This window comes from Microcaecilia unicolor, chromosome 6 (assembly GCF_901765095.1).
Source record: "Microcaecilia unicolor chromosome 6, aMicUni1.1, whole genome shotgun sequence".
Taxonomy (NCBI): domain Eukaryota; kingdom Metazoa; phylum Chordata; class Amphibia; order Gymnophiona; family Siphonopidae; genus Microcaecilia; species Microcaecilia unicolor.
The window spans coordinates 338,772,337-338,788,693 of NC_044036.1; the positions used below are offsets into that span (position 1 = coordinate 338,772,337).

The following is a 16,357-nucleotide window of genomic DNA, read 5'->3' on the forward strand; positions in this document are numbered from 1 at the left end:
AATACAATTCTGGTCACCGCATCTCAAAAAACATATATAGTGGAATTTAAAAAAAAGGTACAGAGAAGGGCGATGAAGATGATAAAGGGGATGGTACAGCTTCCCGATGAGGAAAGACTAAAGCGGCTAGGGCTCTTCAGCTTGGACAAGAGACAGCTGAGGAGAGATTATGAAAGAGGTCTATAAAAATAATGCGTGGAGTGGAACGGGTAGACATGAATCACTTGTTTACTCTTTCCAAAAATACTAGGACTAGGGGGCACGCAATGAAGCTAGAAGTAGTAAATTTAAAACAAATCGGAGAAAATATTTCTTCATTCCGTGTGTAATTAAAACTCTGGAATTCATTGCCAGAGAAATGTGGTAAAAGCAGTTAGCTTAGCGGGGTTTTAAAAAAGGGTTGAATAACTTCCTAAAAGAAAAGTCCATAAGCCATTATTAAGATGGACCTGGGAAAACCCACTGCTTATTTCTAGGATAAGCAGCATAAAATCTGTTTTACTGTTCTGGGATCTTGCCAGGTACTTGTGACCTGGATTGGCCACTACTGGAAACAGGATACTGGGCTTGACGAACCTTCGGTCTGTCTCAGTATGGCAACGCTTATGTTCTTATTAAATGTCTGGAACTTACTAATCACTTTGATTTTTTTTTTTTTTTTCCTTTTTGTCTCTTATAGGGAACAAGTGATTTTTGCATCGCCCCACACACATTCATAATGAACCAAACACAGAATGAAATAAGTGGAGGTAATTGACAGATGTGTAGGACCCTCAACCAGTGGCGTTCCTACGGGGGCTGACACCCGGGGCGGATCGTCGATGCGCCCCGCCCCCCGGGTGCAGCGCCCCCCCCGGAACAGTGTGATGCCCCCCCCCCGGGTGCATGCCGCTGGGGGGGGGGGTGCCGCGCGCCTGCCGGCTCTTCGTTTTCATGCTCCCTCTACCCCAGAACAGGAAGTAACCTGTTCCGGGGCAGAGGGAACATGAAAATGAAGAGCCGACAGGCACGCGGCACCCCCCCCCCCCCCAGCGGCGTGCACCCGGGGCGGACCGCCCCCCCCCCCCCCCCCCAACAGGGATGGACAAAAGGCTGCCGTGTCTGTTCCACTTATCCCCTAAACACAGGACTGGACAAAAGGCTGCTTCTTGGGATATTTTGGTATTTTTTGGCTTTTCAAGATTGCACATCATCCAAACAGGATCCCAGTAGGCATGAAAGTGCCAGGGGCCTGCTGGTTGGATCCAAGGGTTTGAACTCTGTATGAGGGTGAAGAGATTTACGCTTGTAAAAAGCATGTTGGAACCTTTCTTCCCTGTGTAGGTAAGTTTACACATTGTAAAGCGGCCCGCAGACTTTTTTACCTCTAGGGGTAAAGGGGGGAGAGGAGAGGGAACAGAGAGGAGTACCCCTGAAGATCTGAAATATTTAAAGCAGGTAGAAAGTACTGGCACGCTCTCAAAATTCGCTCCTTGTGTCTGTGGAGAAGAGGTTTAGTACATCTGCCCTTAGTCTTTAGAAAGCTGCTTGCAGCCACTTCTGGGGTGAATTCTTGTTGAACATTTCCTGCCACCTGAAGCTCCCAAAAGGTGCTGCTTGTGCCTACTTTTAGATAGGTAAACCAAGAGGAATTGACTTATCCAAGCTCACCCAGACTGATTCGAGGGCCGGGGATGGCAGTGTCAGGGGATTTTGCTCGACATGTGCATAGCTGCCTTCCTCCTGTTGGTAGGCATCACTCCATTCCCTGGGGAAAGGGGGGTTGGGTTGGGCCTGCTAGCCTCACTGCGGGATAGATTGAAGGTATCTTTTATTTACTGTTTTGTGTTGTAGGTATAGTTTTGATTTTGCACTACTGTGGTAGTTTTTAGTTATTTTATTGTATTTGGGGTTTAGTCCGCATTGTCTTTATGTATTTCTGTGTGTATACTGCCCAGAATTGTACTGGCACATCTCTGATATGGCTGGCAGGGCTCCCCAAACCCCACCGGCTGAAGACTCCCGGCATTCCTCTCCCAGGCGATCGGGCATCTCTATACCCCACCCCCCCACTGACAGCAAGCAGGAACTCATAACCCACTGCTCCTGCTGGTCCCGAGTCTTCTCTCTGATGTAACTTCCTGTTTCCACATAGGCAGAGCCAGGCATAGGGAAGACTTGGGGGGCTGGCACGAGCAGCAGGTAGGAGTTGCTTCCAGCGAAGAACTGAAATATTTAAAAGGTATGGAGGGGGAGGGAGTTGAGAGACACCTGATCGCCTGGGGAGAGAGGGGTGGAACAAATGCCGGGCAGGGGATGGGGGTTCTCGTTCTCACCTACTTTGGGCTCAGGCCCAACAAAATTGGGTGTCTGGCTACACCCTTGAATTGTAGATGATCTAAAAGAGGTTTTTTTAAAATGCGTGTTTGCATTTCAGAAGTCGTCCATTACTATGTGTACTGCAGCCAGAGCCTCAGCAACCCCTTCCAGCAGGTATGTGACATCTGGCACAAATCTTTCTGGGTGAGTGGAGTATGGGAGTAGTTAAAAGAACAGGCTGAGAACTAGGGGAGCCCAGTTCAAATCCCACACAAAGGCGCGCTGAAAAATGGCCTGAGGTAGACGTGTATTTTGGGCGTGCGCAGAGTCATTTTTCAGCGCACCTGTAAAAAAATGCCTTTTTAAAATTTTTGCCCAAAAATGGACGTGAGGCAAAATGAAAATTTCTGCGCATCCACTTTAGGTCTGAGACCTTACCGCCAGCCACTGACCTAGTGGTAAAATGTCATGTGATAACCGTGCGGTAATGACCTACATGCGTCAAATGCCACTTGGTGCGCGCCAAATAAAAATTATTTTTCGGACGTGCGCCAAAAATGAAATTACAAGAGCCACGCGGTAACTCCATTATGGCACGCGTTGGGTGCGTGTAGACGCTTAACGCGGCTTAGTAAAAGGGCCCCTTAGATTGTACACCCTCCGAGGAAATAAAAATACTTATTGTACCTGAAAAAAGGCATGAGCCAGACCCAGCTCATACAGATGCAGAATTTGCTTTTCTAGCTCCGTGTTCTGCGCACAGTGAATGATGTGTTCCTGATACAGTCAACGGAGTGGTGGGGGAGAGAGTTAGCTTTGTGCGTGGTTTCCCATATCGTGGATAGCCACTTTGGAGAGGGTGAGGGGAAAGGAGCAGTAAAGTGTGGGCCCATCGCTAACTCCAGAGTAACTCGTTTTGTTTTAACTGTCCAGGCACTGACCACATTCCAGCGATCTCTGACTACGATGCAAATCCAGATTCAAGGTTTGCTGCAGTTTGCTGTGCCCATCTTTCCGACAGCCGAGGTAAGCAGGACGGCGCAGTATTAGCACACATGAGAATGAAGTGACCTGCCCTAAAGTCACCTACGGGCAGGTAGCAGAGCTAGGATTAGACGTCTGACTCGGGGTGATTTTTGCAGTAGTTGTTTTCTGGGGAGAGGAACAGAAGGAGGCTGGGAGAAGAGGAAGGAAGGGGGACATGAAGAGAAGTGGAGGAGTGGCCTAGTGGTTAGGGTGGTGGACTTTGGTCCTGGGGAACTGTGTTGATTCCCACTTCAGGCACAGGCAGCTCCTTGTGACTCTGGGCAAGTCACTTAACCCTCCATTGCCCCATGTAAGCCGCATTGAGCCTGCCATGAGTGGGAAAGTGCGGGGCACAAATGTAACAAAAAAAAAGAAAAGATGGCAAAGAGCAAGAATGCAGAAAGGAAAATCTCAGAAATGAAGTGACAGAACCAAAAAAGAGAAAAATCAACAGACAGGGTTTGGCGGGAAAAATCTACTTTAGTTCTGGTTGGGAATGAGTGTTTGGCTCCACGTGGCTCACCTATCACATTTCTGGCCTCTGCACCCTTTCCACAAGGAGAGAGAGAAGAAAGGAATAGGAGAGAGCAGAGGAAGATGGAGGTGGGGAAAAAGGAGAGCAGTGGGAGGAAGGAGGACTTGGTGGAAGGGTGAGAGACAGAAGATCTCAGTTTGATCTGCACTACTGAGGATCCTGACTTGCAGATGTCCTGGAAGGAGGACTGAAGTGAGGCAGGAGGGTCAGAGCTCATGTCGCTGATAGTTTGCAACTCTACAGGATTGAGATGAGGACATAATCCACTATTAGCCGTCATGAGTTGGCCTGAACCCGACTCTGTGTAGCGGTAGTTCAATTTGATTCTGTTGCCCCTTGTGGGTCTGTGATGACGACTCAGCAGGCCCAGCAGAGAGTTGCCCTTTTTTGGGGGGCCCAGATGGATAAGGGATGAAACACCAGGATGAACATTCAGCCATTTCCATGGTAAATCATTAGAGTCCTACATGGGTCCATCTTTGGTGTCTTCCAGAAGTCACCTGTTGCTCTCTGTGGCTACTGGATGCCGTAACTTAGGTATCTGTCCATTTCATGTCGTCTTTTCTCCTGCAGAAGGACCTGCGAGGCATCCAGCAGTTACTGAACTCTTCAGAGACCAGCCTCCACCAGCTTACCGCCATGCTGGACTGCCGTGGCTTACACAAGGTGAGTGGAGGACGTTGCGGCCTGCCGGTTCACTGCATGGGGAGCATTTTTCTGTGCTCCACTGGAATGAGTCTGTCATGTGAAAGATTTGTGGGGCTTGTGGCTGTGGATCTATATACATTGTAATAAGCAAAGTTTCAGATTTAATGTTTCAATCAAGGGCAGGGCGAAAAAGCCCAAAAAACAGAAGGCCTGCAAGCCAGTTTGTCTGCTGTGATGATGCATCGTTTAAGTTTTATTTCCTGAAACTTCTGGAAGGGGAAAATAAATAATACATTTTTAAAAACCTGAGTACATTTATATAGAAAGGCCAACGAGATCTCTATCTAATTCCAGTATGTTCTGCAGAGCTTTTCAGCAGATGTCTGTCTCTACAATCTTTTCCCTTTCTGAAGATACATAAAATCGAATTCTCAGGCACATGATGTCACTTAAAAATTATACCAAATCAATAACACATCGGCCTTGTGCACTTTCTTTCTATTCTATTTGAGTTTTATATACAGCTAAATTCCAATGGATTCACAGCGGTTAACAAGTCTAAAAAAACTACGAGAAAAATAAAATTAACATCTAGAAACTGTAACATAATGTGATTAGATAGAAATGACAATCGCTGGCTAAATAAACGAGTTTTCAAAACTTTCCTAGAAGACAGGGTAAGAGGGCAGAGTTTTCATATCCAAAGGCAGCTTCTTCCACAGCCTTGGCCCCCCAAATGGGAAGAAACCTTTGTAAACTGATTTAAAATTGATATTTTTGAGAGAGGGAAAGCCTGATTTCAATGTTCATTAAAAAAAACAAAACCCCAAACTTCTTTCAGAAGGTAGAAAAACAATGAATTTGCTTAACCCCTCTGAGTTCAGACCAAAAATTGATTTAAAAATTAAGCAAATCATCTTAAAACTTAAAACATTTGCACACCGCCAGGCCAATGCAGGTCTTGCAGAATAGGTGACGATGTGAAACCGACCAAGACCATAAATCAGTCTGGCTGCAGTATTTTGCAAGTGATTGTCTTTCCTCCTAAACCCACTTCTCCTCTTCCTCCACTATCTCTGTTGATAACACCCTCATCCTCCCCGTCCCATCTGCCCGCAACCTCGGAGTCACCTTTGACTCCTCCCTCTCCTTCTCTGCGCATATCCAACAGACTGCCAAGACCTGTCGCTTCTTCCTCCTCAATATCAGCAAAATTCGCCCTTTCCTCTCTGAGCATACCACCAGAACTCTCGTCCATGCTCTCATTACCTCTCGCCTCGATTACTGCAACTTACTCCTCACCGGCTTCCCACTCGGCCATCTATCCCCCCTTCAATCCGTTCAGAACGCTGCTGCACGTCTTATATTCCGCCAAAACCGATATACTCATATCACCCCTCTCCTTAAATCACTTCATTGGCTTCCGATCAGATATCGCATACAATTCAAGCTCCTCCTCCTTACCTACAAATGCACTCAGTCTGTGGCTCCTCACTACCTCTCCACCCTCATCTCCCCCTATGTTCCCGCCCGCAACCTCCGCTCACAGGACAAAGCCCTTCTCTCAGTACCCTTCTCCACTACTGCCAACTGCAGGCTCCGCTCATTCTGCCTTGCCTCACCCTATGCCTGGAATAATCTTCCTTTACCCATACGCCATGCCCCCTCCCTACCCATCTTCAAATCTCTGCTTAAAACTCACCTCTTCAATGCTGCCTTTGGTGCCTAACCGCTTGATAAATATAAAATACCTCAATCTATCCACCCTATCAGATTAACTGTTCACTCGTCCTCTAGATTGTTCACTTGTCTTTAGTTTGTTTTCTTGTCTTTTAGATTGTAAGCTCTTTGAGCAGGGACTGTCGTTCTATGTTTGAATTGTACAGCGCTGCGTAACCCTAGTAGCGCTTTAGAAATGGTTGTTGTTGTTGTTGATTATACAGCTCTTGTAACCTGTGAATACAGCATATTGCAGTAATCCAACTGAGCTAAGACCCTGAAGTCTTCACATTGCCAAAATGACCTAATCGCTCACAATTGTCTACGTTTAAAAAAAAAAAAAAAATCTCTCTTATGTGCTTGTCAAATAACAGATTTGAATCTAAAATTACACCCCCCAGAATTGTAGAATGATCATCTATTTTCAGAATTTTGCCTGGACCAATCTAATTGGACCCTTATTTAGATCACTAAACCACAATATCTTTGTTCAATTTTTTAAAAAATGATTAGAGGCCCATCCATCTCTGAATGAGATAAAATATTTAATGGATTTTAAGGTGTGTTCAAAATGGTCTAATACTGGACAGAAAAGGAAGACGTCTGCATAAGACAGCACAGAGATCTCGCTGTTTGAAAAATACTCACCTAAAGAACTGAGTGGTGAGTCTTGTGGCACCCCAGAACCAGGATTGTTTCTGTCCAGAACCTCATACTTCCCTAAATCTAATGAACTCTATCCTCTTACCAAAATGAATCAAAAGAACTGTAACTCACAGAAGAGTTCAAACTTCCGAGAACGAAGCCCGTTCTATTAAAAACAAATCAGAAAAAAATTGTTTTATGGGGGTACTGCAAATAAAAGGCCTAATGTAGCTGGAAAATCAGCTTTTGATGGGGTTGAGGCATGTAGTGGAGAAGTCGCTTAATGTTAGTGCAGTGGGCTGAGAACCAATGGAATTGGGTTTGATTCCCACTGCAGCAACTTGTGACTCTGGGCAAGTCACTTAACCCTCCATTGCCCCTGGTACAAAATAAGGACCTGAATATATGTAAACTGCTGTAGTTGCAAAAACCTCAGAAAGGCAGTGTATCGTCTCAGTAACAAGATTCCAGTAGCAACATTCCATGTAGAACCCCAAAGAATAGCAAGATTCCGGAATCCCAAGGAGTGGAAGAGTAGCCTAGTGGTTGCTACTAATTGAGATTCTAGATGGAATGTTGCTAATGGAGGAGTAGCCTAGTGGTTAGTTCAGTGGACTTTGATCCTGGGGAACTGGGTTTGATTCCCACTGCAGCTCCTTGTGACTCTGGGCAAGTCACTTAACCCTCCATTGCCCCTGGTACAAAATAAGGACCTGAATATATGTAAACCGTTTTGAATGTAGTTGCAAAAACCTCAGAAAGGCGGTATATCAAGTCCCATTTCCCCCTTTCCCTTATGACATCACAATATCAGAAGTGAGCCAAGTATCGGGCAATCAAGCCATTGTGACATCACTGATGAGGTTGGCTCTTATTGGTGGAATGAGTGGAGGAGTAGCCTAGTGGTTAGTGCAGTGGACTTTGATCCTGGGGAACTGTATTGGGCAATCAAGCCATTGTGACATCACTGATGAGGTTGGCTCTTATTGGTGGAAAGAGTGGAGGAGTAGCCTAGTGGTTAGTGCAGTGGACTCTGATCCTGGGGAACTGAGTTCAATTCCCACTGCAGCTCCTTGTGACTCTGGGCAAATCACTTAACCCTCCATTGCCCCAGGTACAAAATAAGTACCTGCAATTAATAATAATGTAACCACAGCAAGGCGATATATCAAGACCGTTCCCTTTCTCTATTTAAATCAGTACACGTGTAAAAATGAAAATAGAGAAATCTGAGCAAGTACATGAGTGTCTGATTATAACACCCACATGTCTAAATTGAAGTTTGGGGCCTTTTTTCTTAAGCTGTGTTAGGCTTAAAATGTTGTACTATGGGACGCGCTCAGGCATTCTGTACTAACTTCCAAATCTGTGCACACTAACCATGGGCTAAAACTTTTTTTTTTTTTTTTTTTGAGGGGAGCATGTCAAGGGGCAGAGAGTGTGTGTTCCTGTGCTAATAACCGCAGCCACTGGTTTTGCATGGATAGTGCTCGAGCCCTTACAGGCTGGGTGGCAGTAAGTGCTGACGCGGTAATTTTTTTTTTTTTTTAATGGCAACATTAGAACATGACCATTAATATTTTTTAAAAAAATAGAAAAAGGCCAGATTTACGCCTGCAGTAAAAACGTCTTTAGGGGGCCTTTTACTAAGCTGGGTAGCGTTTTTAGCTCGCGGTAGAAATCAGCTGGCGGTAAACACCAAGACACCCATAGGAATTTGAGCATCTCGGCGTTTACCGCCAGAGGATTCTACCACAAGTTAAAAACGCTACCGCGGCTTAACAAAAGACCCCCCCTTAGTGCGTGGGGAAAAACACGCGTAAGGACGCACTAAGGCCACGTTTTACCACAGCTTGGTAAAAGTGCTCCTTAATGTGGTAGCACTCAGTATTGTAAAGATGTATACGTATTTTGATGATATTCCCACAAAAAAATTTTTTTTTAATTGTTTTTCTCTCTTCTGTTAATCTGAGCTCGTTTGCTTTTTCTCTCCCCTGGTAAACCCAGTGACCTCTCCGGCAGTCTCCACGTGTCTGTGTGTTTAGTGAGTGTGCACTGTTATGCACGTACTTACTATGAGCTGGCGTGTGTTGTATTTTTAAGAGTAAGGTTAACCCCTTTCTTGCCTTATTGCAGGATTACCTGGACGCTGTCATTGGCATCTGCTACGACGGGGTGGAGGGACTGTTGTATTTGACCTTATTCTCGCTTCTGGCAGTAATTGCGTTTTCAGCTATGATATGTGCTATGCCTCGTGCCTGGAAATGTCTTGCTAGCAGGTAAGCGCATGCCTTCTCTCTCTCTCTCTTTGTGCTTTTAACTTCCCACGTAGGAATACACTACAGATTAAAACCTCATAGGCAATAATGTGGCACCTCAAGGTCCTAGTTTACTATTTTGTGTAGTATGAATCAGGGGCGTAGCCAGACTTCGGCTGGAGGGGGGTCCAGAGCCCGAGGTGAGGGGGGCAAATTTTAGCCCCCCCCCCCCGCCTACCTTTGCTGATGGGGGACCCCAACCCCCACCAGCCGAGGTCCTCTTCTTCCTTCGTTCTGTTTCTGTGAGTTTGACGTCCTACACGTTGTATGTGCAGGACGTCAGACTCAGAAACAAAACAAAGGAAGAAGACTTCGGCTGGCGGGGGTTGGGGTCCCCCGCCAGCAAAGGTAGCAGACTGCGACGGTGGGTTGACTGCGGGTTGGCGGCAGGAGGGGGGGTTGAGAGGGTCGTTGGCAGGGGGGTCCAGGGCCAAATCTACGCCACTGGTATGAATGATTATGGGCAGCAAGGTGACCTGGCTTTTAGCTGTTCTAGAGTGTTCTGGATCTGTGTAGGTGATGTATTTGAGTGGTGATTTTGAAAATGGGGGGAATTTTTGCTGTAAAGCAGAGATCCTCAACCCAGCCTGGTTTTCAGGATTTTCACGGTGAATGTGTATGAGGTCTGTTTGCATTCACTGTTTCCATTGCATGCAAATAGATCTCATACATATTCATTGTGGAAATCCTGAAAACCAGAATAGGTTGAGGACCCCCTGCTCTAGAGGTAACCAGCAGCATTGTACAAGTCTGTATCAGGGGCACCTTCCCATTTTGCCCATGGCTAGGAAGGGGACAGAAAGCACCTGAAATGGGTGGATCCCCTTGTACTTTTCAGTGGGCCACACTGCAAAAAGCATTTGTTTGTAATCACTCAGTCGGTCAACAATCTAAGGAAAGAGGCCAGGAGTGAAAGGGTAAAGAAGCCTGAACTCTTTCCTTTCTTTCAGTGTTCGAGACTATGACGACATCGATGAGGAAGACCCCTTTAACCCGCAGGCTCGGCGCATTGCGGGGCACAATCCTCCCCTGGGGCAGATGCGCAGTTTCTGCAGCTACAGCAGTAGTCTGGGCAGTCAGGGCAGCCTCCCCCCACCAGCCCAGGCCGTCTCCAATGCACCCGTTTCAGAGTACATGTAAGGACAGTTGCACGATCTACTTGATGCTACAGCCAGCTCTCGACAGGACTCGCCCCAACCAACATCCCCTTCCTGTTTCACCCTGATCCCCATCCTGACTGCAGAGCCTCCACTAGATGGGTTGGTGAATAGTTCCAGATTTCTTAGAAGGCTAATCTTTAAGAAATCTACTGGACAACATTACTCCTGTTACACCGTTTTCTGTCCTTCTCCTTCCATTACATCGGCTTTCTGGTACCAGCTGAAGCTGAGATGGGTGTCATATCCTCAAGACCTACTGTATGCTCTGTTCTTCACTCCCATTCTGTCCTGTAAGAGAAGTGCTATATTTACCCTCGCCAGGGCTTTTGAGGCAGGTTCTTAACCTTGGAAAACCTCTGCTTTACATCTCGGCTCATTTCCTTCCATGCCTGCCTGTCTTCTACCACCATATAGGGCAGCTCTCTTGCTGGCCAGGCTGTGTCCAGCCCTGGTTTATCTGTCTCTGTCCATGTGCAATTCCATCTTCCACACTGCTGTTCTTCCTGTTGCATATTTGCAGAATGTATAAGCATTTTTACAGATGTGGCTTGTCAACAGCTGTCACCCCTCAGCTCCCACATATGTCGTTCACCACTCTCACCATTATGAGCAACACTATCACTTTCTCTGTACAACCTGTGAAAGCTCTAACATGCTGTCACCCTTTTCACCCTTGCAGGAACCAGGCGGTGCTGTTTGGAGGAAACCCACGCTACGAAAATGTCCCACTGATTGGAAGAGGATCCCCTCCTCCCACGGTACACTGGGCTTCTAAGCTAAATCATTCCACTAGTGCAAAATTTCCTTTGCTTTCCTCTCTTAAAAATCATTCAGAAGTACCAATATTTTTCATCTTTGTTGGTGAGAAATCTTTGCATCTGTCTTGCTTTCTTGTCCACTGAATGGATAAAATTTGATGGCGTGCTGCTGTCCTGTAGGGGCCAGGGGCAAGAGAGGGTCCAGGGTGCATGCTGCAGGCATTTAAATAAAGCCTGCAGCCTCATCTTCTATTGGTCCACTTGGACCAATAGAAGCTTGCAGCCCACCTCCACGGGGCTTCTATTGGCCGCGGCGGCAAAAAGCCACCCAAAATCCTGCAACCCGTGGCTGTTGAGAAAACCACGGCAGGTCACAGAAACCTGCCCAATTGTGTGGCAACTTTGATGTTCATTGTGTTAAAATGAGCTTGGGGGGGCAGGAAGTACATAAAGATCTTGGGGGAGGGGGTTGTTGAAAGGAAGGGGAGTTCAAGACAGGAGGTGGAGATGATGTAACTTCCTGTGGGTGGACATAAGAGGAAAGGCCCCCGCAGGCAGGCTGTTTCACTGCCTCTGCCAGTTGCATGTTGTGACTAGAGGACCAACTGCCCGGAGCTGGGGAGGAGGAGCACAGAGATGCCAGATCCGCCCAGAGGGGGGGGCGGAGTGAGCAGCTGCAGATAGATGCCAGTTCTGCGTGGTGGAGTAAGGGGAGGAGCTGCTATTTTGGGGGAGGGCCTGAGCCCAAAGTTGGGGGGGGGGGGGCTAAGCCCCCCCTTCCCCCATGGCTACACCACTGAATAATAACAAAACAATAAAACAGCATTAAAATAAATACATCACCTATGAATATGGCTATCCATCAAAAACGTGTAAGAACAGGGTCTTATGAAAAGTCAGCAGATTAGAAATTGTGTTTAACTCTTCAGGGAGCAAATTCCATACTGTGGACCCAGCCACTGAAAACATTCTTGTATGAGATCTTTCAAAATGGCGAAAAGATGGAACACAGAGTAATCCCTTTGTACAAGAATCTTGATCTTTAAAAAGGAACGGAAAACATTTTTGTTTATCCAAGCATGTGCTACAGTCTGATTTTGATATACTGAGAATCAAGTCCTGAACTATCAGAATAAGGAGATGAGAATTTACAGTTGGGGTTGGACCCTTGTAAGGAATTTGGGAAGTTGAATGAAATATAAGTATTAAAAAAATTTTTTTTTTGAAAGGTCTATAGATTTTCAATACAGGAGCATTATTACTCAATGCCTTACATATATGAAAACTACAAATTTTAAACCTAATACACCAAACAAGTGGAGATTTCTCTTTTATGTGAGAAGTTTCATGAATCTGAGGTCTGGGGTGGATGTTGGGCTCATAAAGATTCTTTTCTGGAAGCAAGTGAAGTGACCTGTAAAGAGAAACTAAAAAAAGATTCCATACATTAATTGGTAAACCGACTAGGCAAACGCCTCTGACGGTACTACGTAAGCCACATTGAGCCTGCGAATAGGTGGGAAAATGTGGGGTACAAATGCAATAAATAAGTAAAGTTGATCCTTGAATAATAAAGAATGAGTTAGTGAGTAGGTTTTCGACTGTTCAGGATTGTTTTTAACTCTCTCTCTCTCTGTCTCTCTCCTCTCCCCCCCCCCCAACAAAATCTAGTATTCTCCTAGCATGAGAGCCACCTACCTTTCCATCAGTGACGATCAGAGACACTTTGGGAATGAGCTTCCAGCCTAAGACCACCTTACCTTCCTGTTTTCAAAATAACACCAAGAAATAGACATTGGGAAGGGGCTGGGATACTGTTTTTAGAATAATTTTATATAAAACAGCTGAAGGTACCGTAATCCTCAAAGACGCCAGGAAAAGAAGCTGCAATGCCCTTTTACTGGAGACGAGGGGATCTAGAAAGATTCCCAAGTACAGAAGACACCCCGTAGTATGGAACAAGCCGTGGACCGTTATGCTGCAGGCATGCTCTGGGATCTTTCTCTAGTTTGGGGGACACCTGGAAGAGTGACAAGAGGAATTGACACAGACTTTTTATTTACACTCCCACTCTCCTGTTGCACTTGGGGGACTTAAAGATTCAGCAAGCACATCGGCTTCCACCCAGACAGCGACCCCGGACCTGAACAGCTCTCGTTGCTTCACCTTCTGCTTTGGCGGGTCATCTCCTACTGAACAGCCAGCCTTTCCAGCGACAGCAGAAAATGCCTTCATAAAACATCATCTCCTGCTGGTCCCATGGCAGCAGATGACATTCTGTGAAGGTGTCTCCTGGCTGCTGCTGTTGGAAGGGAGGCTACTTCTAGTGCCTCTGGTTGCGAATGTGTGTGCCGGGGCAGAGCTATGGGTGGGCCCTAAATCTCCCGCTCGGAAGGTCGGCCCCCCTTAGCAGCTCTGCTTCTATCGTAGTTCTGAGGCCAGCACCAAAACCAAGCACATGCGAGAGACAAGCACCATCTTCGGGCACCCCCAATAATGGGAGATTTTTTACTTGGGATTATAGGAAGGGCTGGCAAAATGTACTGTCTAACTCCCCTTTTATTCTGCACACAGAAATGTCGTTAGCAATGCCATTGATAAAATGAACAAATACTTTTAGCTGTCTGGGTTTATGCCTTTACTGTGACAGAATATGATGTTTGGTCCACACGAGTGGGGAAATGTGCACACAGGGAAAGGATTGGGTTGTTCACTGTCTTCTATTAACCACAACTTGGAGGAAAAATGGAGGCTGCTAATAGCACACCTCAAAGTAAAGGTTAATTGTATCATATTTTTAAAAAGTATGTGGGGGTTAAAGACAATTTTATGTTATTTGGGCTTTTTTTTTTTAATATTGTTTGCTCTGTTCTTGGTTGTTTATGAGGGAACCTGCAGTTATGAGATGTGGTTCTGTCTGCAGTTAAATAAAAAGTTATTTAAAAAAAAAAAAAAACCCTATGAATAGAAAAACACTCACAATGCCACTTAATCTTGGGTCTCCTGTTATACCAATAAGCAGGACAAACCATTTAAACCATCAAATCTCTAGCTAGGACCAACATGCCTCCATCATCACATGCAGTGTCACCAGAAGCCGGCAGTTTTGTTAGAGAGAGACTTGAAGTGTTTGGAAAATGTCCTGTTTCAAAAGGGATGATGCTTATCACCTGCAGTGTAGAAATAGAAAACTGTTTCCTATGGCACAGGAAGAACCTCACCTCTCTCTCTTGAGGCTTCCCAACTCATGGCTGATAAAGGCTTCTCTCTTTGGAGCTGGGAAGCCAGGTCCAAAGGGTGCAGTAGATTTTATCCTTCCAGCTTTAACATGTTGACTTTCTGCTGCTGGTAGATAACAGTCATTCCCACATGGGTTGGATTTTGTGTTGAGTCCTCACTCAGAGGCCCTTTTACAAAATGGTTGTAAGCCCAACGCAAGTTTAACACACGCTGATCTGCAGGTAGTTCCGGCCCCAGTGCGTGTCATTTTCCACGCTGGGGAAAATAGGGCTGTATTATTTTTAGCACGGTGCGCAGCGCTGCTTGCTACCCGGTTACTTCTGGGTTTGTTTTCCCCCTCGCATGGCCACGGCTGTTTTCAGCCTTTTTTTTAATCTGCCGTAGCAAAAACGGACCCTGCTGCTAGCACAGACCCTTTTTACCACAGCTTGGTAAAAAGACCCCTTAGTGCAGTAATGTTGCTGCACCTGATATTAAGAAACCCTAATCTACTATAATAAAAAGCTCCTCCAACGTTCTGAAGCTGACTCCGTGGCAGTGAAGGGTTGTGGGGTTCGTGCTGCCTGTAACGCTGTATCCATCTCCTGTTGTGACGTTAGCGTACTTCCTGGTTCGTCCCACGTATGAGGGTGTCATCGTCACTCCCTTCCTCCCTTCCAGTTCCAGGCCCCCTCCCTCCGATTTTTTAAAAGTCATCTTCACTGACCAAGTCAGGGTTATGGCGGACGGCAGCAGCGGTAAAACACGTGCAGGCTCGGCCCTTCTTTCTCTCTCAGCTGTGGTCCCGCCCTTGCAGAAACAGATAATGAGGGCAGGACCACAGCTGAGAGAGAAGGGCCGAGCCTGCACGCCTTTTACCACTGCTGGCGGCCGACGTAATCCCAACAAATTAAGTGAAGATGACTTTTAAAATTCGTAGGGAGGGACGACAAACCTGGAACTGGGAGGGAGGGAAGGGGGGGGACCCTGGAACTCGGAGGGAGGGAGGGATGGACCGTGAAGCTTGGAGGGAGGGACCCTGAAACTTGGAGGGAGGGGATGACCCTGGAACTCGGAGGGAGGGGACAACGACCCTGGAACTCGGAGGGAGGGGGGGCGCCCCTGGCACACACTCTTAATCTCACAGACACACTTGCACCCAGTCTCTCTCTCTGTCACACACACACACATTCACTCTCTCTCTCTCTGTCACACACACACATTCACTCTCTCTCTCACTCTCTCAAACATACACACTCCGAGGAAAACCTTGCTAGCGCCCGTTTCATTTCTTCCAGAAACGAGCCTTTTTTAACTAGTATATCATAAATGTGAATGGTTTGCCTTTTAAGAATACCTGTATTTTGTGAACTGGTTGGGAGATATTTTATACTCGATAATTTAAGCTGTGCTGGATTAGCAGTCATCTGCTCATTTGTCGTGGGGTACTGATGGCTACTTTCCTAATTTACAGAGAATAATTTACAGCGTCCAGCTGGGTTTTTTTTTTTAATCATTAATTTTCAATATTAATGCTAGATCATCCAGTTTCTCTGAAAATTGATCGATTTAAAAGGAGATGGTGCTGGCTCCTGGGAGGTACAGGAGCCAGGGACTGGGTGCTGTCCTCCATTGGGTACCATGGCTAACCTGTTGGGCTCCTGGCTGACTCCAAATATGTAAAGTTGAGTTTATGAAAAGTTTGTTGTAATTTTTGTAACTTGTAAAGTCTAAGACTGTCAATTTTTAATAAACTGTTTTAATTTTAGACGGGTTATGAGCCCAGTATAAGACTCCCAGCTCTGCTGTATATGGACCTTCTGTAAGTATCTTGGCCAAAGCCAGCTTCTCCTCCTGACTTGTAAAAATTCTGAGACTAATCCAGGACTCCCATGTCAGAACCATCGGGGTCACGTGTCCAGTGTTCTTTCCAGCTGCCTTCCATTGCTTATAGAAAGAAGCTGGCAGGTCTTTGAAGTTGGCTGTTTAACCTGGTTTTGCTCAATTGTTTTTATTTTCTAAACACAATTT

At 46.1% G+C, this 16,357-nt stretch overlaps 1 protein-coding gene and 1 long non-coding RNA gene across 3 annotated transcripts in view; one reads left to right on the forward strand and one right to left on the reverse strand.

The window, feature by feature from the left end:
* TTYH2 (tweety family member 2) overlaps nucleotides 1-14,292 on the forward strand; it is an 87,375-nt gene extending 73,083 nt beyond the window's left edge. For both annotated transcript variants that reach the window (XM_030208547.1, XM_030208548.1), the window contains 8 exons: nucleotides 680-749; nucleotides 2,417-2,472; nucleotides 3,232-3,324; nucleotides 4,433-4,525; nucleotides 9,008-9,150; nucleotides 10,140-10,325; nucleotides 11,029-11,107; nucleotides 12,779-14,292. In XM_030208547.1, coding sequence (XP_030064407.1) covers nucleotides 680-749; nucleotides 2,417-2,472; nucleotides 3,232-3,324; nucleotides 4,433-4,525; nucleotides 9,008-9,150; nucleotides 10,140-10,325; nucleotides 11,029-11,107; nucleotides 12,779-12,856 — 798 coding nt within the window. In that variant the 3' untranslated portion in view covers nucleotides 12,857-14,292. The remainder of the gene's footprint in view (nucleotides 1-679; nucleotides 750-2,416; nucleotides 2,473-3,231; nucleotides 3,325-4,432; nucleotides 4,526-9,007; nucleotides 9,151-10,139; nucleotides 10,326-11,028; nucleotides 11,108-12,778) is intronic.
* LOC115473519 lies at nucleotides 14,058-15,724 on the reverse strand. The gene is made up of 2 exons (XR_003942678.1): nucleotides 15,643-15,724; nucleotides 14,058-14,830 (listed from the first exon to the last, which is right to left on the reverse strand). It is a non-coding gene; the product is annotated as an uncharacterized LOC115473519 (long non-coding RNA).
* Between the last annotated feature and the right edge of the window lie 633 nt (nucleotides 15,725-16,357).